Source organism: Salvia splendens, chromosome 17, assembly GCF_004379255.2.
Source record: "Salvia splendens isolate huo1 chromosome 17, SspV2, whole genome shotgun sequence".
In the NCBI taxonomy this organism is placed as follows: Eukaryota; Viridiplantae; Streptophyta; class Magnoliopsida; order Lamiales; family Lamiaceae; genus Salvia; species Salvia splendens.
In genome coordinates this window covers 7,987,122-8,008,916 of record NC_056048.1, presented here as the reverse complement: position 1 = coordinate 8,008,916, position 21,795 = coordinate 7,987,122, and the positions used below count along the sequence as shown (strand labels likewise).

The 21,795-nt window shown below is 39.2% G+C and overlaps 1 protein-coding gene across 1 annotated transcript; it reads right to left on the bottom strand.

The window, feature by feature from the left end:
• Positions 1–16,545: 16,545 nt before the first annotated feature.
• On the bottom strand, positions 16,546–19,467 carry LOC121773442 (thiol-disulfide oxidoreductase LTO1-like). The gene is made up of 7 exons (XM_042170299.1): positions 19,178–19,467; positions 18,827–19,079; positions 18,321–18,583; positions 18,134–18,246; positions 17,900–18,047; positions 17,134–17,271; positions 16,546–16,843 (listed from the first exon to the last, which is right to left on the bottom strand). Exons 1-7 carry the CDS (start codon positions 19,274–19,276, stop codon positions 16,769–16,771), a joined length of 1,089 nt encoding a protein of 362 aa, XP_042026233.1. The 5' UTR covers positions 19,277–19,467; the 3' UTR covers positions 16,546–16,768.
• Between the last annotated feature and the right edge of the window lie 2,328 nt (positions 19,468–21,795).

Below are 21,795 nucleotides of genomic sequence, written 5' to 3'. Positions count from 1 at the left end.
AGTTTCTCCTTTCTACAGTCCCCTTTTCCTTTTAAATCCTGGGTCAGGTTACTATTGCTTCCTGCCCTTAGATTTCTTTTTTTTTCTTCTATTCCCCCTTTTATATATATATATTTTTCCCCGTGGACTTCGTCCAGCTTATACCTCCGAATTTTTAGTTTATTTCTCCCCTGGACTTCGTCCAGCTTATACCTCCATTTCCTGGACCTCGTCCAGCTTATACCTCCTTTTCCTGGACTTCGTCCAGCTTATACCTCCTTTTCCTGGACTTCGTCCAGCTTATACCTCCAGAAACCCTTTTTTTTTCTCCGTCAGACTCTTCTCCCTAAGCATTCAGTGGCGGTCCCCCTTTTTTTTGTTAGCTCAAAGTGTTTAGGCTTATAACTCACTCTTATAGAGGGGCTTCACAGTAAGCTTAAAATTTAGGCATTTTCTATCGTTCTTACTTCATCCAACTGACTTTGATTTATTAAGAGAAAAGGATTCACAAATTAGCATGTATTTTCTCTTCAATTACTCTCCCTAAGGGGCTTTTGCTATCTATTATACCAGTTAAGCAAACACAGAACCTAAAAAAAAAACATCTGCAAACTCCTAGACCTAACAGAATATGTACAAGACACTAACTGCACTAACTGCTTCCCCCTCCCACTTCATTTATGCTTGTCCCCAAGCAATCCTTATGAAGTGGAAAGCAGGCCAATTAGTGGCGACAAAACAAAACAAAAAAAAACAGAAAAACAACAAGACACGCACTTCTCACACTTAGACCAAGAATTGAGCTAAGTGTAAGAAGGCAAAAACACAACGAACAAAAGCAAAACAATCTTCTCACACTTAGGCCAAGCAATGGGCTAAGTGTAAGAAGATACGCAAGAAAAATACAAGAAACACAACATACTAGGCATACAAACTTCTCACACTTAGGCCAAGCCAAGGCCTAAGTGGGAGAAGGCACAGAAACAACAACCTAGCATGCTCACTAAAGAAAACTAAAAACTAAAACAAAAATAAAATAGAAAAAAAATTACTTGGTTACTGGGGGTGGTGGATCAATTCAGACCCTGGCTCCTTTGAGAGTCAGCCTTCCTGGGGGTGCTGGGGTGCTTGCCCTCTTGGTCCTCTTGCTGGTCATGGGGGTTAGTCCTCTCTTGCTGGTACATCAACATTGATAGTTCTGGAGTTTGTAGAGCAGGTTTGGCCACCCCCTGCTGAGCAGAATCATCTGTTTCCCCTGTTTCTGACTTGCCATTCTGCTGGGTCAGGCAGTCGTCTTCCTTATTTTCTGAATTGGGAGCTTCATCCTTGGAATTCCTTGGAGGTCCCTTGTACTCTCTTCCTGACCTACGAAACTAAAACTTGAAATTCTTAAGCAAACTGGTCAAGTGGATGTAAGATCCAAATTTTTTTCATTTATAAACTTCTTTCCCAGATTTACTTAGAATTTCAAAAATATTTTTGGGATTAAATTTTTTTCTTTGTTTGGATTTTAATAAGGAATTTCAGAAAAAACATATTCACACTATGTACAAGTTTTGCTCAAGTATTCTTGGGAGTATACTGGTTCAGTCCAAAAATTTTCAAATTCCTTCCTATCTACCTGACCCAGCAGATTCCCAAATAGTACTTAGCTAACTGACCTAAGCAATAATAAGGTGCATGCATAGTGGAATTTCTTCCACTATGCGTAACTCCGAATTATCCCTAAAAGTTATTTTTTTTTATTTTTAAAATTTTTTTTCTTTAAAACATAAAATCTTTTTGTAATTTTCTGATTTTTTAAAATGTTTTTTGAATTTTTTTTTTTAGAAAACTATTTACAAAAATTAAAACTCAACTAAAAGTATTTACAAAATGAGCTTCTAAATTATCCAAGGATTATATATGCAACCAATAATCATAAAATTGAAAGAATAAGAAAACTCCCTGCCCCCACTGGCATTCTTTCAGCCACATGTATTAGGAGAGCTTTCCTTCTCCACTTCAGCCCTTGATTTTTTTTCAACCTTGGAGACCGCCTTGGATAAGAAGTCATGCCTAGACAAAAGAAAACGATCAAAAATAGAAAATTAAAGAAAGCCGAAAGCTATTTACAGTGTCATAGAAACAAAATCAAGTAGATAACGCCATAGTCCCCGGCAACGGCGCCATTTGAAGAGAGGATTTTTGCACGTGTGTCGTGTGCACGTGTTCCTCCTTTCAACAAGATTTATAATTTTCCCACTAATGCAACAAATATTACGAAGTATAAGCGGCAAGAGCGGGGTCGAACCACTGAGACTAGGGACCTACTCGAGATTGTTTCTACGACACATTCAGAAAAGTGATCGGCTGCTGCCACGCAACGAGAGGGTTCAGTTTTAACTCCTAGACCTGGGAAATTAAACCTAATCTATTCTATCTACTAGATCCAGAGAACTGAATGTGCTTCAAATGTAATTGCAATCATGATTTGAAACAGAAAATTAACTCTAGTTCATTCACCAAATTTCCTGGGTCAAGCAAATAAGTTTCCTGGGTCAAGCAAATAAGTTTCCTGGGTCAAGCAAATAAGTTTCCTAAAACAGCCAGACAACAGATCGTAAGAAAAGCAGCAGAACAGATTTCCCTTAATAGCTACTGACAAGAAAGCTGCAACTAACAAACTAAAGTAGATCTGATTCTAACTACCAACAAACTTCATCTTCTTCATGTAACTAAGCTAAAAACAGAGTGAAAACAGAGCATTGAACACCATGAAAACAGAGCAATCTCAGATCTAAAATTAAACATGGAATTAAAGCTTAAACTAACAGATCTAAGCTACTGGGTCTAGCAGAAAGCGGAATAAACACAGATCAACCTTGCATGCATCACCTAAACTAACAAATCTCAGAAATTGAGCACGTGAATAACTAGATCTCAACCTCTAAACTACTGGAAATCATGTAAACATCATGGATCTAAACATCTAAGCCACCAATTGCGAAAAGCATCCAAGAAACATAAGTAAAGAGCATCATCAACAATAAAATAAACACCAAAGCTTCATAAAACCAGAAATAGGTCGAGATCCAAAGGCGGAGTCGTCAATTCCTCCGATGAAACTCGAGATCCAACTACATCATCTCAAAAACGGTAAAGAAAGCAAGGATCCAACGCCGGAGTCGTCAATTCCATCGTCGAAACCATTGGACTAAGCTATGAAATCAGCAACCAAACTAAACTAAGCTAAGAGAGCAGTGGCGTTAAGCGCCTTTGAGAGTTTCCTACCTAAACTACGAGAACGGTAGCGTTAAGCGCTACCGAGAGCTCCCTACCTAAACTACCATAGCGTTAAGCGCTGCTTTTCTTCATTCATGTTGGTCCCTTTATATAGGGAGGCTTCAAGCTCGAATCCCTAGGGTATGCTCTTCATGATTTGACATTTGTACCCTTAAAAAAGGATCTTTTAAATCTGCTCTGCTCCATTTTCCTCGCCCCGGGTAATTTGTGTGCGTTCCTGGGTCCGGCAGATTTTTCACACACCTGCTCTCCTGATAATTCTCCTTGACCTAGCGGATGTTTGACGCTTTATACTCCTTTTCTGCTCATTTTGCATCTGCTCGGTCAATTTGCAGCTTCTACTTGACCCAGCAAATATCTGCACACTTAAGCTCAAATTTGCGCATTATCTCCCCCAAAAAGCATGTAATATTACCAAAAAATAATGCATGAAACGAGCCTTATCACTCATCAACAACCTCTAAAGTAGGAGCAAGTATGACACAATCATGCAAACAATTACTCTACTCTTCATGATTCATATAAGACGGATATATCGTTGAAATAATTGTTCTAAGAGGATCCCCAAAATTAGACAAAACAATGTCAGAAGGAAGATCAATAGTCACTTCACCATTTTGGACCACCAACAACTCCATCTCCAATAGAAGCAACCCAGAAGAAAATTCCTTCAATCGTGAAACTTCATCAGAAGATGCAGCACTCAAAAGTCGCATGTTTTTTGGTCAACCTCAGAATTGTGCAATTCCTCCAAAGATATGAAGAGTTAATAGCGGCATTCACAACATCTTGCCTACTACCCTTAGGAATAAGTTCAAAATAGATTTGAACTAAGAAATTTCTTACCATTTCAAATATGGTTTGTTTTCAAATATACCTATTTTTTATATATATTAGAATTTTCTAATCAATTTGTTGGGTAAAATTAACATCATCTGTATACATCAATTATAAGTTATAACAATTGACATTCATTGAATTCATCAACGTTCCCTGCACCAAAAAATTGGATTAACATTGCATCACCATAAATTCAATTATCACTACTATGCTAATTTAATATTAAAAATTCATATATGAAACTAAAAACTATAGGACGCGAGATTATCTACAATATATATCGTTTTGCATACGAAAATAAATTCCACCACCACCAACTACTACTACTACTACATAGCTCGAATATTAAACATAAATTTATATATATAAATATAAATTTTAAATAATTTTAATATACTAAATAGAAATATTAAATATTAAATAAATTAATAGTATATAAAACTAAAAATATGTTGATTTTTATGATAGATATTAAATAAATTCGAATAAATTAGAAATCAGATTATGACCTTACTTTTAGTAAAACATACATATAGAGCCCAACACCAAATTAAAAAATTATCAATTGTATAAAAGTTTGTACTATTAATTAAATTCTAAATCATAAAATCTCATATTTAAGAAAAATACAATAATAAAAAAGATAAATAACAACAAAATAAAGAAATCAAAGGAGAACCAATATTGAAAGCTAACTGTGTAATTCTTTCTTTATATTTTTAAAATAAAAGGATGATGATTTAACAATATTTGTAAAAGATTGTATTGATAAAATAATCACTTTTTGTAAGCACTGTATAACATGTTAGCACTATTCTTGATTTACATGTAGATTATTCAATTTTAGTACTTCATAAAGTATTAACGCATATTTTTTTAAATTGCATACAAAATATTAATTTACGATGTATGTTGTTCCTTACAATAAATGTGTATTACGTGATATTGTTGGATTGCGTAATATTGGAGGAACGAAGTTAGTTATATCAAGTGTGAATTGTAATCCATCGTCTTCTTTCTTTATTCTTTATTTTTTTAGTTTATTGTTTTTGTAACCCATAATATATATAGTAGTTTATATTAGAAGACTCAATTAATCCAACATGCAAGCATATCCACTTGAAACAACCATTATTTAATTTCTTAACTCATAACTAAATATTCTTGTATGCAAAACAAAAATTAGTATTAAAATGGAGTATTATTGTATCATAAGAAATATATTCCAAGAAAACAATCATAATCAAGAAGTCTATATTTTATTAAATAAAAATATATCAAATAGTATAAAATTATACTTTTATAATTTAAACTTTAAACTATAAACTATAAAACCTAATACATTAAAAATCCGAATTAAAACCTACATGGTATACATATATTAGTACTCCATAATTTTCAAACCCTAAAAGCCAAACTAAAGCCCAAATAATATACTGTATTACATAAATTTTCTAAACCCTAAAGGAGAGTAGCACCTATTTCTCTCTCTTTCTCTCCCTATCGGCGCTGCTAGACCGGTGGCTTCTTCGTTCCTCGCCGGCGCTCTCTTCTCCGCCCGCCTCGTCAGTTATTCCTCCCCGTTTCACGCCCGCCGAATTTGCCAGCCAAGCTGTGGTAAGCTCCGGCGGCTCTCTCGGCTAGCAGCCACCCACCGCCGCCCTCTCCTTTTCTCATCTCTCATTCCGTCGCCCACCGCCGCCCGCCTCGCCCGTTCTTCTCCTTCCTCTCCCTTTCTTCTTTTCGTTTTTTTATCTCACGCCTCTCTCACGTCACTGTCGCCACTGCATTCAGCGACTAGACTCACCGCTATCACCCGTGTCGTCTAACTTCACGCCAGCGTCGCCTGTCACCAACCCCTCTCGCTCGTATCTCTCAGGTATCGGGCTTGCCGGCGTGTGAGTCCAGCCACCGCCGTCGGCTCTCCTTCTCTTTATTCCGCTTTCGCCGCCGTTGACCCTCATGCACCTCCGCCGCCGCAGTAACCCATCTTGCACAGCAGCAGCGTCGCCGCTTCCTCTTCATCTCCGGCATCTATCTCGTCGCCTCACCCGCCAGAGCCGGAGCCGGATTCCAAGCAGAACCAAGCCTGCTATACTGCAATCACAAAATTAGTCCACAAAATGCAGATTCTAGTCCATCTATTTAAAAGTGTTTCAAATCTTCTTCAAGAAGTTTGCATTTGGTTGGACCATTTGAAAGCCACTATAGCTCAATTGGAGCTGCCTTTTTTTATCCAATGGTTGTCATTTCTCAAAATGACCAAAAGGGTAAACAAAATAGCTTTACATTTTTCCGCCAAAAAGGGCAAATAAGTCTTTTCATTAAATTGGCACTTTAGATTATGATAGATTAGAATGAACTGCATAAAAGGTCGCTAACTTTTGGGTTTGTAACACTGGTGATCCCTAACAAAAAAAACCCACCACAGGGGTCTAACAAAATATACAATCACAAATCTTGTGTTTATTGCCATTTTCCGGACTAAAATGCCCAAATAACTTGAAGGGCAATTTAGTCTCATTATCCCCCAAACCTGTCCAACTCTGCACACCTACTCTGTGACTACTACTTGATGTGTAAGAGATGTCTAAAATCACACAAGCTATTGTTTCCACTTTCCTATTGTTTTCTCACTTTCTTATGATGTTTAACTGCGACTATATTATCTCTCCATCTCTATTGATTTCATTCCTCTTACTTCTTCCCCTTTCGTTTTCTTCTTCTTCTTCTTCGTCGTCGTCTTGTCAACCCCACGCATCGCCATCCCTAACTCGAGTTAGTGTGATTCTGTTGATTTTTTGTATCATGTAACGTATGAGATTTTCCCTTTAGGCTACTCGATTGGCAACGCGAATTAGGGGTTTAGGGTTCATAGTCGGGCAACTCGATTTAAGATTTTAGGGTTACCGTGCTATGCATATTTTGGGAGATTTCATTTGAGAGAGAAATAGTAATTTGTTATTGTTTTTTTAGCATATGATTCATATTATTTTGCAATTCTGGTTTGAATTTTGGCAAGTCGGGCAACTAGATTTATGGTTCTAGGGTTACAGTGGTATGCAAATTTTTGGGGATTTCATTTGAGATAGAAATAGTGATTTGTTGTTGTTTTTTTAGCATATGATTCATATTATTTTGCAATTTTGGTTTGAATTTTGACAAGTTAGTCAACTTAATTTATGGTTTTATGTTTACTGTGCTATGTTTCGTCGAACTTGCAATGGTGATTTGAATTTTGTAATGTTGAATTCAATTCAGGTCATCATCATAATCTTCTTCTTCTTCTTCTTCTTCTTCTTCTTCTTCTTCTTCTTCTTCTTCTTCTTCTTCTTCTTCTTCTTCTTCTTCTTCTTCTTCTTCTTCTTCTTCTTCTTCTTCTTCTTCTTCTTCTTCTTCTTCTTCTAGCTTCAATTGGAATTGGCCTCGTCCCGAAATTGTGAACTGTAATCATGATCTTGAGGCTGAGCTTGTGATATCTAAGACGACTGCTAACCCAGGTAGACGTTACTATCGCTACCCAATATAGAAGGTTAAAATCATGTATTATGTTTTTATATTAATTTTGTTGGCAGGAAGTTTAGTGACAAAGTATTATGCAGGAAGATGATTGCAAGTTTTTTTGATGGGTTGATGCGGGTCTATCCCCAAGCTAAGACAGTTACTTTCAAAGAGTGAAACTTGAACGAGACCAATTCGAATCTCAGCTTAGAGCCAAATCGTTAATTGAAGGTGTTCTTAAAGAGAAATTGCGCACGAAAACTGAGGAGTGAAAAGCCTATTTGGAGCTAGAGTGTGTACGGTGTGTTCTACTGTTCTAGGTCGAGCTACTAAGTCCAATGAATCCACTAGATCACTAGGTCTAGGAACTCAAGGGAATATAGAAGACTCAGTCGTTGGACACACAAGCTCGTGTTTCAAAGATCCCTCAACCCGTTATAATATAGATTAGTATAGAGAAGCAGGAGTCGATCCCACGAAGATGGACGCGTAAAAAATCATTTAGAGACCTTGGTTTAAAAAGCGGCTGCTGCCACGCAAATTGGGTTGAGGTTGACTACTATTAGACCTAGGAACAAAATCAAACACTAGACCTAGGAAACTGTAAACATCATGCTGACATCGAACATTCTCATGACTACGAAATAACCAACTACCTTTCTAGACTTAGCAACCAACTTCCTAATTCAACTAAACAGAAAGCGAATAAAAGTGGGGACCAACTTCCAGAAATATCAAGTACGGAAGGAAAGCTGCAACTAACTAACTAAGGATTTTACTAACAGCAACACGCATCTCATCAACTGAATTAAACACGAACATGAAGAAAACAGAGCATGTATCTAGATTCGAACAGAATATAGAAATTCGGACGTTGGAAACTTGCAAACAGTCGGAAATAAAACAGATCTACATATACTAGATGGAATGAAAAGAAAACACGAAAGCTAGGCATAAATCTCGATCACTCTGTTTCAGATCCAAACGTCGGATGCTTAACCCACTCCGGATCCAAGCAATCCGAACCCAACAACAACCTGATTCAACTCCATAGTCTCAGATTAAACAAATCTGCTCCGATCAACGCTAAATTCCAACGATTTTACTCAAACTCAGCCACCAACATGAAATTCAGACATCCAACTCAGCGATCGCAACAAACTCAAAATGATAAACTTCCATAATCGAAATCAACAGCAGCTCAAACACAGAAAATAGAAATTGCATAAACTAAGGAAATTCAACAGCAAACAGTGCCGAGCTTTAACGGCGAAGCTGTGTGAAATTCGCGACGGTAAAGTAAAAATTGAAAATGATTAAAGTGTATCTTCGCCCTCCGCGAGGACGGTGTTGCCCAACTACGGACTAGCAAAGTAAAACCCAGACCCCTACAATTTCCCGATAAAACCCAAAAGTATGTAGAAGAGAGTGAGCTAGAGCAACAATCTGGTCATCAGGCCTCCACCCAGAAAGTCCCATCTGATTGCATGCTTCCTTCTTTATATAGGTCCGGACATAATCTTCTAGAAGCCTTCGTAGAAATCTCCATTCTACCCTTCAGTCCCTTGATTTCCTCTGTCATGTAATTTTTCTTCAAATTGCTCACTTATTCGCCAGTTTCCTTGGACCCTGCATTTGTCCTTCTCTATTCCTGGATCTGGCGAAAACCTTCTACATACCTGGCTTAAAACATGTGTTAGACCCCGCAAATGAATGAGTTTCACCCCTATATCTATGCATGAAATTAGCCTTATCAAGGAGTGTGAAGCGTTGAAGTTACAATTGGCCATGAAAACTGACGAGTGTGAAGCTTTGACGTTCAAAATTGCTAAAACAACCAAAATGTCCCGAAAGTTTAAAATCACAATCTTGTTGTTATGCATTGTAATTTTTCTACTTTTGTAACAAAGCTATGTAGTGTTGACTCTTTCGTTATCTTGTCATGTTGATTACATTTTCCATTTTCAGATGTCATATGAATATCAATCGAATATCATACGAATATGATACAATAAAAAATTAGTCACAAATCTGGCACACAAACTATACACATAAATCACGAATGACATATTTGTATGAAATAACATAAATCATGAATGAAGTATTCAAATTTGTATGAAATAACATAAATCACGAATGGAGTATTCAAATTTGTATGAAATAACACACTATGTACACAACTGAAAAATAACCAACGAAGTACTCCATCACATGAATTTTCATTAAGTACGGTGGTAATTAAACATACATATCACTGCCACCAAAATATTTACCAAAAAACAACCATTCAACATACGGACACAAAAACAAAAACCATCATTCAACATACATGCACCATACTGTTTGACTAAAACCACCTCAAAAACCTCCAAACAAAGACCAAGTTTTTAGAGTAATATGTAACTTTTCCACTGCTACTTCAGTAAGTAAGGTTGTCAATCTTGATCACCGCGTCGGCCACATCGCTGAGGCTAAGTCCTGGCCCTGGTCCGAGTGCTAGGCCTCGGAGCCAAAACATTAGGCTGCAACAAATAATATCATATATGAGAAACCACTTCGTACGAGTAGAATATATATGCGGCTACTTAATAAATAGTACCTCTTGGCGTTGGCGATTGTTTGACGATTCGGGCAAGTTACTCCCATTTGTCGTACGCGACCCACTTTGCTGTGAACTCTTCCCAACTTCAGAATGAGCATCTTTCCGAGGATCATTGCCGCATGTCCTCCTTTTATGACCTTCCTGCCCGCACCGGCAACATCTCATTATGAAGGTTCGTCGCAGTGACTCACCTCCGTTCGCATGAAGACGAATCTGGGGCTCCTCACACCTCTGTTTCTTCGGTCGTCCACGCTATCGCTTTGTCCTCGGGGGCGCCGGTTCCAATCCACCATCAGAACTCTTGGGCCAATTGTCCACCCCATTGATTGGGTAAAGGACATTCTCGTACAACATCATCATTGTGGACTTCAAATAATAGCGGGAGACGTATTGCGTGACATCCTCGCCATTCTTGTTAATTGTAGCGATAACATGAGTGCACGGGATCCTTGTTAGCTGCCACAGTCTGCAAGAGCATGTAAAATCGCGCATGTTCACAACATATTGGCCAGACGACCCTGATACTTGGTACGAAGCCTCTCCATTCCATGTAGCTCTCCACGAAGAAGCCCTCGCGTACCACTTATCCACAAGCTCCATGATAACAAGAGGGACTGCGTGATCGTAGCTTTTGATCCACTGGCCTCTGATTTGAATCCTTTCCATCTGACTCGTTCGAATGTCCTCCAACATACTGATAATAGCTTTTTCTCGAGCCAATGCAACCTTTGAATTAAATGTCTCACAAATATTGCTGAGGAACACATCACAACAAGTATGCGGGGAGAAAAATGCCTTCACCTATTTTTCTTTGGGAGCAACCCCAGAAAGCCACTGATGTGCTTGGGGATACTCAGCCCGCAAAGCGTCCATCTTGTCCACATAATGTTCGAGGGTTGTACTTGCGGCAATTTCCCACAACCGGTCTTTGAAATTTTCCCCGACGAATCTCTTCTTGAAATTGTTGTATATCTGTTGAACATAGAAGCGATGCTCGCTCTGTGGGAAATCCTCAAGAATCACTTTTGCAAGACCCTGCTAGCCACCGAGTGCAACACAACACAACACAATTACCACATAATCACATGAAGTTTGTCGCCGTCATTTTTTTTCACGTGCACCCGTCGTCTGGTCATTATTGCATATTGCCTCACAACATCATAGAAGAAATCTCTATGCTTAAAAACATCACCAGGCTTCCATAATGGAAGCTCATTAGGCAGGAGCTTGAACGGGGTATACTTTATACCTTCCTTCTTCAAACCCTCCAAATCTTCAAGGTCTTCAATATCTTGTAGCTCGTCCACACTTTCATCCTCGCAAAGTGGGTTCTCTGTTGTGTTCCTCTTTTCAACATAAGGCGAATACTTCCTCTGCCGTTTCTCCCCTGCCCCCATCGGGTCTTCACCTTCCCCCGGCTGGTCTACATTCTCTGGCTCCTGACACGCATGTTGTTGCTGGAAAATGGATTCATAATAGGATGTAAACAGCTGCTCATCTCAGCACATGTGTGCCAAAAGAGATAAAATGGTCGATCTCCTCATCTTCATCATCAGTCGGAGGTCCCTCGTTATGGAGATGGCAGTCGTCCGGAACATATTCAAATGATGCAATGTATACCTCATCTGGAGGTTCTACTTCCGGCACATCAGATACTTCTGCCGTTGGAGCTCCATCTTGCACATCACGTTCAAATTCTGACATTAGCATTTCATCCGAAATGTCCTCGATGATGGGAACTTCCAACTACGGTTGACACTGAGGTTCCTCTGAAAATTCCATGCTCGGTTGGTACACATTCTCTTCAACTGCACTTGGCTCTTCCACTGAGTCAGAAACTTGGTCACGTGGATATGCAAGTGAAGGAGTAGGAATTGATTGCTCTGTCGGAGGACTTGGAATACATTGTTCATCTGAAACTGGGGCCTTGGAACTACAACCTACAATCGACAAAAAGATAAATCACAAATGAATACCAAACATAAAACATAAATCACAAACGTAGCTCAAAGTTGTGTAGTAACCTCTGCCACGCATTCGTGGGCATCTCGTTCAACTACTCTAACTTCTTCAACTTCTTCTTCTATGGCTTCAACCTCAGGTTGTACATCCGATATAGATTGGGTAAGAATTGATTGCCCCATTGGAGTAGGAAATGATTGCCCAGTTGGAGGACTTGTCATGGAATCAACTGATGACGGTCTTGGGATTGGGACATCCTACGATAGACAAAACATAAAACATAAATCACAAGAAGACCCAATATAGTAACTCATAAATCACAAACAATACCTCTACCTCTTGCATGCATGCATGGACGTCTCCTCGTCCAACAACTCCAACTACTGCATCATTCTCTTCACCCTGAACCTCAACCACAACATCTTCGGGTTGTGCTTCTTCTGCACTACTACATGATGCAAATGCTTCCATTAAATTCTTACGAGCTGCCTCCTCTTCCCTCTTCCATTGCCAACGTTTGTTTTCTAAACTTTTGGTCAAATACTCTTCAAACTCAACATCCCTAGGGTACCACTCAATCATCAATAATGGTGCCGATGGTTTCCTCTGCTCCTCCTGATGTTGTCTCTTCCTTTTCGGTTTAGGCTTCGACACAATTGGTTCAGGTTCGTCAATCTCTTCAATGACCACGACGGATTTTTTACAAGCTTTGTGAAATTTTAGAAACTCCTCCGCTTCTTGAGTAAGGCGGCCGCCACCGTAATCTCGACGACGTAAATGTGAACTAGCTCTGTGCTAGTAGTCGCGACTTCGAGAAAAGTGGTAAGATGTGGGTCGTCAATAATGGGCAGCAACAAACCTCCTATGTCAATGCCCATACACTCATCACTATACTTTGGATGAACGTAATAGAACTCGCAGACGGTTTTCCTATCATACCTCAATCTCAACACCATACTGGACATATCTAAGAGCTCGAATTGGTTAATGTTGCAAAAGTCAAAGAATGTCAGATGACCCCCAACATACTTCTTCTGTTCATTGATTTCGAAGATTGAACACCGTGATGAAAAGGAACGGAAAACCTCCCGGGATGCTCCTCTATTAGGGTTATTAGAAAATTAGAAAAATACCAAAATTAAACCAACAAATACAACATATAAAGTCAAAAATCAGAGCACCAAACGCCACGACATCGAAAGAAATTCCCAAAAAGAAACAATATTTGGAACCCTAAATCACAGACTGAATCTCTTGGTTGGTGGAATTAAAGTGAACGATTTGTGAAATTGTAAAACACAACTTACTGTATTCCTCATCCCGGACAAAGAAATCCAACTCAGGATTGCGGATGTCCCATGTTTCTGGGTCTACGTCGATTACCTCCGGATCGCGTCTAGGTGCAGCCACTGGCGGAGGTGATGGTGGCGGTGGCGGTTGCTTTTTCCGCCGTGACGAACTACAGAAGGAGGACGCTCCAGAGGAACCAGTTCGGTTTCATTTTGGCGGCATTGATGAAAATGACGTCAGAAAACCTCCGAAAATGGAGTGATGGAGTGAAGTGAGATGAGAGAGCGAAAAGGAGTGAAAGTGAATTGGAGGGAAGAGAAAAAGAAGTGTTTTAATTTTCATAAAATATCAATGCAAGTACATACTAGGTGGCGTATGAGAAGCGGACCGTCTGCACTATTTCGAGGAAGAGAGAGGAGAGAAGACATGACATTTCAGTCATATCATTGGTAAGGTGTCAGCCACAGTGCATGTTGCAGGTGCATGCAAAGATCTTGCATAGGCGACGTCAGTAAATAGACGAGAATGCCCTTCTAGGGCATGAGGGTGTTATCGTCCGAAAAAACCTGCTTTGTGATTGTATATTTTGTTAGACCCATGAGGTAGTATTTTTTTTGTTAGGGGTCACCGGTGTTACAAACTCAAAAGTTAGGGACCTTTCATGCAGTTCACTCTAAAAATTAAAATAATATTTAAAACAACATCAATATTCAGTTTTAAAATCAATAATTAAACTAAGAATTCGTATCACATAAAAAACAGCTATAACATAATAACAGAACAAAAAGAATAAAATGTGTAAACTATCTAACATCTATAAAAAAACATGACGGCTAATTTAATTTCCAGATTCATACAACTACCTAATATCTAAAATAAAAAATAGAAATAAAAACAAATCCATACTCATACATTAAAAATATAAACGAGATATAAGAATCAAACACGGGTCAGCTACAACAACCACTAGGCCACACAAGGTTTTTGTAAAAGTAGTAACACATTATTTTTGGGTAAGTTGTACCCACTTAATTTTAGCTAGATAAGGTACTGCAACTAAGTTGAGTCGTCTTTTTAGTACGTTTGAATAAACTTGAGTCATTTCTTTTTTTTTATATATAAAAAAACACAACACCCAACTACTCTTACTTTATTTCATTACATACTTTACTCTTTCTTATATATCCTACTTCTCTCTCTCATTTTACTTCCATGTAATTTATTCAATATAATTTCTTAATTTCTATGTCTAGAAGTTTTGTACCAACTTAATTGAAAAGAGGGAGTAGTATTTAGTTTGTTGCATAGGTGGTTCATCAACTTCCAACCTAAGTATACCGAATACTACCCTTCGGCAATATGGTTAATTTATTAAAATATAATTTTAATTTAATTTTTTGTTAGAAGTCCGAAAACAAAAAACAATCTGATTATTCTATGTAAATGGCTAGAATTGTTATGTTTTTATTATTATTGTTAGAATTAGCTTGTCTTAAGCAAAGTGGTTATTAATGGTGTAGACAGTAAAAACTACATTGATACACTGATGATTTATTGGTTTCTTCTTATATTTTAAAAAAATAGTAGTAATATGGAGTATTACTGTACAGTTGCAGCTAAAAATAGTAATATGGAGTAATATACGACCGTCCGCGAATGAGAGTCTCGTTTTGCTGGTACACCAGTGCAACTAGAAAATAGTAATATGGAGCATTTTTAGCTGAACACATTATTTAGTTGTACACACTCAAACACTTTCTTAAAACCCGCACCGCCCATGAATGTGACTCCTATTGCCGGACGGAATGAGTAATGTCTTATTTTACATTACATACAAAAGTACTCACACAATTGGTTTATGTATAATTGTTGGAACATTTTAATATGGTCCAACATAATAGTCTAAAGATTGTATAATATTAATGACTATTTATTGATTGACCCGATTACGTGATCTACTAAGGTTATATAACTTATAGGGTCAAACGATTATCTATAAAAGTATGAGGACTATTGTGCAGATACTACTTTGGATAACTTTAATTTTGTTATGAGTGAAATTAAAGTTATAATAAAGTTAGAGACTTATTCACTAAATACATGGTTATGGTCCCTAAATGCAACCTATAAATAGGTCAATAGATTCTCATTCCTATTGATCAGACGTATAATCTACTTCACAGATTACCGAGAATTTGTGAATGCATTGTCACTTGGAAGACTAATTTCCATACTTCAGAATCATCAAGAACATCAAACATCATGAATCCAAATTCATGTACGCTTCCACTTTATGTTTATCAATCGTATTCAACATGTATGATTTATGTGATGATTTATGTGAATCATTAATTTGATTCCAACAATAATTTCTTACCAAAATCGAACATATACATACAAGTCGCAACCAACACATCTTATTTCCACCAACATTCGTGACAGATTATTTTGGTCAAATTTTACATGATTGAAATTGAGTATATAAGTACCTCAAACAAACCTTACTTCATTACAACAATCAAAGCAACTATTCTTCATAGTAATATCTTTCTCGAACTAGAATCATGTCAAAAACCATATATCTCTGCTTTGTGATTCTTGCTGTAATCACAATCCATACTAAAAAATGTGATGCAGCCCGTCATCTACTGCAGTCGATTCCCGGGTTGCCAACGATCCCATCAACGTTTCCTACGTCAAGTCTCCCACCAATGCCATCGATTCCAATGTTCCCAACTCAACCAACTATGCCCAAGCTTCCCCCATTTCCTTCGATCCCAACAAGCTTCCCGAATATACCTTTCTACCCTAGCTTTGGCCTTGCCCCACCACCTTCTAAGTAACTTTGTTATTTATTTATCATATACTTTCAATTGCGTGCGGCCATGTTATGATCGGTTTTGTAGATGCGACACTCAACAAAATACGATATATCTATCCAGCATAGTATCATGCATTCGTTGGTGTAACATATGTACTTTTATGTATTACAGTTTCCTAATATTATGACACATGTTTAGAATTATTCTCCATCTGATTTGATTTTATGTCTGTGTTTCCATAATTGTATATGTACTTATGTAGTATGTACTGATGAACTAAAACACTAGAGCAAAATATGACATTAATTAAATTGATAAGTCAGCAAAAGGGAAAACTTGACTTGGTAACTAAACTCAAAGAGCTCCTTAAGGTATCACATATCTCAGTCTTATATATGAGCTTTCTAAGCTCTGAGACAATAATGTCGTTCGGTTCTCGAAGAAATCATAAAAAGCGGGAAGAGCAAAAACTGGGATAATCTTACTTCTAATGACTCAATTCTTCAAGTTTCATCCCAGACAATGTTGCAAGTTCTTCCAATGGCTTCTCACCGCTGAAAACCTGTGGCCATCTGAGCAAATTAGATATCTAAAACACCATCATCAAAATTAACACCCTTTTTTCAATAATGTCGAATCCATCGAGAAAAGGGAAACGTTAATGGCATGATGGTTTTTGTTTATTTGAAATATACTAGCGATTTACTATACCAAGGTATGCAAACTAACTACTACTAGTAGAATAAAACATTTCATCAATGCAGATTTTTGACAAATACACAGATCCATAGATATACGATACGAAAACCAAGAAGGCAGAAAGATTTGGCTCAGATGAAGAGGAGTTTGCACCTGGCCATTTATTTCCCAAGACGGAAAATATTTAAGGTCAATACCATAACAGGCCTCGGCCATTTTAGTTCCTGCCTTTAATCCATCAGGATAGCACTCTACGTAATCTAACAGTTTAGTTGCTTCGCGCCCAAATATCTGTTTCATTTGCAGTACAAAACAACAAAAGCAAAAGGAATTTAGAAGAGAATATCTCAAATATCTTCTGTAGGTCAATGAAAAGAACCAAATTAAGGATTTATAAATTTTCTTATTTTATCTCTATATCGTGAAATTCATCCTTCCCCTTAAAAGTCCTAGATATATACACCACAAGCTTCTAGAAGAATATGGCAGATGCTAAACCAAAAAGGGGGTAAAGAAAGAATGAAAGAAGTTGAAGTAGAATAATGAAATCTTTAACAATGATGAGGGAAAACTTTTGGAGTCTGACTTATATGCTTCAAATGGATAGCACGAAACGAGAAGAACTAAAATATCATCATTCAATCCAGGAGAGCACTTATTCATGCTGTTTCTCAGTGCTACAGAATATCAGTAAAGCAAATGAGGAGTTTCTTACTGATACTTTTAGCAAGTCGGAGATTCTGATCTTTTGTTCAAGTGTAACAGTGTAAACCTCAATAAAGCTGAGAGGTTACATTTCAGGATTACGAAACCATACTTCTCATTTTTATGTTTCTAGTGGAGTTCGACGGAAGTAATGATCACAAGTTTGTAGAGCAAAGTTTCCAACTCAAACAACATGAGAGAAAAAGAAAATTACCACTTTCTGATGCACACAATGTGAACACCAGAAAGCCCCATATAGTCTCGCTCCAGTAGAGTGCAGATGTTTTGCAAGAGAAATAGCCAAAGGACTGGATTCAGTTGTGATCTCTTTTTCTACATATGGTAATTCTGTCATTGCAAAACTGTTGGATACACAAGAAGAAATAACTTAATACACATATTACGGGATGCATGAGCTCTGAGCATCAAAATCTAAACTCTGTAGTACCTTGATGAAACAGGTTGAAAAACATTATATGATGCGGCCAAGGCTATAATAAGCAAGCTAGCCATGCATAACTTTGAGCCCAACATCTCTTTAATCCTGTCGATCCCAAGATTCTGCAGAAGGAATTCACAACTTCTCTTCATTGGTAACGTAGTGTAAAAAAGAGAGAAGAAAAACTAGGTAGAACCTTTATGGTAATCAAGAACAAACTGAAGGTTAGTGCTGATGATGTCAAACAGTATAACCATGACTCTCCACCAAACTCGGTGCTCAGGGTATACAGAAAGTACGTAGCAGCAACTGCCATGGAGGTAGTCATCCCAACCAAGACCGTATCAGCATCCGTTTTCTTGACATCAAACGGCGTATTCTGGAAACCAATATGTTGTCCTAGGCCGAGAATCGCAACTAATCCATAGGCGGCCATGCCGTATAATGGCAGAGGAACACCTTAATATAGACAGCATCAATGTTATACTCTCTCGTCAAAGACACAGAAACAATTGGTTTAAACACAAGTGGTGGTGCTGATTTCCCTTAATACAAAGCAAAAGCCAACTAGAAAACATGCATTCTTAATAAAGTTCTGTTGGCAACACTAGCCAAACAATTCCATCACAAATTAGTCACAATCGCCTAAAGCGGAGGGAAAATAATAACCTAACTATTTCAACATTAGTCAAAGAAGAATACCTAAAATGGAAGCGAAGTGATTGTTAAGGATGCCATCGCAAGATCCCTCTCCAATGGGGCACAATGCTTCCGAATTGGCGAGAGTCAGATACGCCGTCTCCAGAAAACCAACGCCGCCGAGAGCGGCGCACCATCCGTATGCTGAAATGAGCCCGGCACTGGCGGCGGAGGAGTCGGATTTGGCGGTGCGCTGGCTCCCCGCCGAATCGCAGCTGACTTTCAGCATCAATAACCTGTGATTAGAAGCTCTTTTCTGCAATGACAACGGATCGGATTAATCGGTAGCCGAAGTGATAACCTAAAATCAAATACTAGTACTAAAACACGCGTAATCGGAGAGAAAATGCGGACCTTGAACAGAGACGCCGAGAGCTGAGGATGCGGCGGAGAAGTGAGGAGCTGCCGGGGAAGAGACGACGGTGATTTAGTGAGGAAACTGGTGCTCGACATCTTCGTTATCAGCAGTAATTTGATCAAATTGTATGTTGCAGTTGAAATTTAAATCAACATCAAACTCAAATAAAATCGGTAGTTTGATAATGTAGTTTAAGCTCGAGTAAATCAAGAAGACTAAACTCAGCTATTAATTTTTTAGTGCAATTTCATATTTTTAATTCCTCGAATTTGCTCTTCAGAAAAACGTGCTGGAAATGTTAGGGGAGAATATACATTGTTGCCAAAGACACCAATTTTATTTAGAAAAATATATACTCCCTCCCTCCGGCCCTGCCGGAGCAGATCACCACTCCAAAACACCAGTATATTTCCTACTCCACACTGACAACAAAATAAAATAAACTCATCATCGCTTATTAAAATTGCTCGTGTTATATGATTATTTTATTTTGTTATGATTGTGGAGTAGGAAATGGATTGGTGTTTTGGAGTAGGTGATCTGCTCCGCATCCCAACTCAAGTGATTGTGATACGAGCCTCCTTCGCCTAGTTAGATTTGTTCCTTCTTCATTTAATTAGTTTAGATTTATTAGGGTCTTGCATATCTTTACATATATTTGTTTCTTGTTCGATAAGTTAGGACTTAGTATTATAAATAGGGAGGAATGTGATCAATTCAATCAATCAATAAGAAGAATATTATTTTGCTCTACTTACGTGACCCCTTATCAAATCCTAGTTATCGCGTTGCCCGACGGGAAGATCCCGCGCACAACTCGTAACTATTCTATCAAGAAACTCTAGCAAGCGTGCTGCCCGACGAGAGCTCTCGCGCACAGCCGGTTCTTGCTACCGCCGATCCTTCGTTAGGACGCCGGTGAAACGGGATACGACGTAGGGTCGTATCATCTGGTGCTTTCATTCTATGTACTCATGAGACGATTTACCAACAACGGAAAGGCGGTATGGGGTTCCTCACGCCCAGATTCGTTCCCGTATGGGGCGTCGCGCCGTCAACAGCCTGTTGATCGTCGCAATCTTGGGAACTCGCAACATTCACGGTTGGAGGAGTGGGAGTTCGACGTTACGCAATCGGAGGAGTTGCATCTTGATGACTCGGTGAGGGGTAAGCTGGATCGTTTATTGGATCGCCTAGACATGTTTGACGTTTGGAGGGACGAAACCGATCGCCGCTTCCAATATCTGGAGCCGGTAATCTCTCGCGATGCTGAACCGCCGGCGGCTTTGGAGGACGGAGATGTTTGGGGGGATGATGGTTTTAGGCGTACACAATATGGTGCTAAGGGATATAATTATCGAAACCCTAATGGGGGAATTCGATACAGTCAGCAGGCAGCTCGGGGTCGGCGCGGAGGCAGGGGCCGTTCGGGGTCTTGCTGGGATCCACCGTTGAATCTGCGGAACCGTAAACGTACAGTGGGGTTTGATTACTCGCAGGAGAGGCAGTCGAAGTGTTGGGACCCTCCACAACGCGTCCAGACCAACACAGCCGGTTACGACCAGCCCATACGTGGGCACATGGAGGCACCTCGTTTCGATGGGACAAATGCATCAAATTGGATCTCGAGGGTCCAATCTTACTTCAATCAGTTGATGATCCCCGATGCCCAACGATTGCACTATGCGGTCATGTTATTTGATCAACCAGCGGCGAATTGGGTATTTAACTATTTGCCGAATAACGATTTCGTGACGTGGCAGGATTTCTTGGAGGATGTGCGTGATCGTTTTGATCGTCAAGGCCCTACACCATTTAGGAGGGAGAGACTACAGTTGGATAGACCGCTGTCCTCAGCGGCTACTATGGCTCTAGCACTGGAGCTGTCCGATACTACGTCAGAACGCACACCCCAGCCATCAGGAGTTGCGGTTCAATCCCAGGGAGGTTTGGGACGGGCGGCTGTTCAGCTTAGGCCACCGATGGTCCGGGTTTCGCAGGCAGAAAAGGCGGAACGGGCGCGGTTGGGTCTATGTTATTACTGCCCTGATATATGGGTCATGGGGCATGTATGCAAACAACGTTGGTTATGCTATGCTGAGGAGGATGATGATGTTCCCAACAACGCCGCTCACAATGGGGGCGCTAATCTTGATGTGGATGTTCCAATCGACGAGTCCCTAGAAGAGATCGTCAAGACCGACAATACGCCGCGGCAAGTGCTCGTCGGGGTATATGATGAGAAGATTGGTGAAGGATTTATGTCCGTAGATGATATGGAGACAAATAATGGGGAATTGGAAAACGAGTGTAGTCCTTTTGAGAATGATGGAGTCACCAACAAGTTGGAGTGTTTATGGGAGAATCAAGAGTTGATTGAGCCGTTGCAGATGGAGCTTAAGAAGGTGAAGGCCACAGGCTTGACTACCATTGTGGAGGAGTACGAGACGCCTACGGTCATCGGTGACTGGAAGCCGTGGAAGATAGACGAGAGCGAGGAAATGCAGCGTCGAGATTGCATTGCTGAGCTTCACAAGAGCTACAGAGAAATGATGCGTAAATTCGATATCCTCAACTACCAGAAGATGTATGCCGTGGGTTTTGTGCAGCAGAA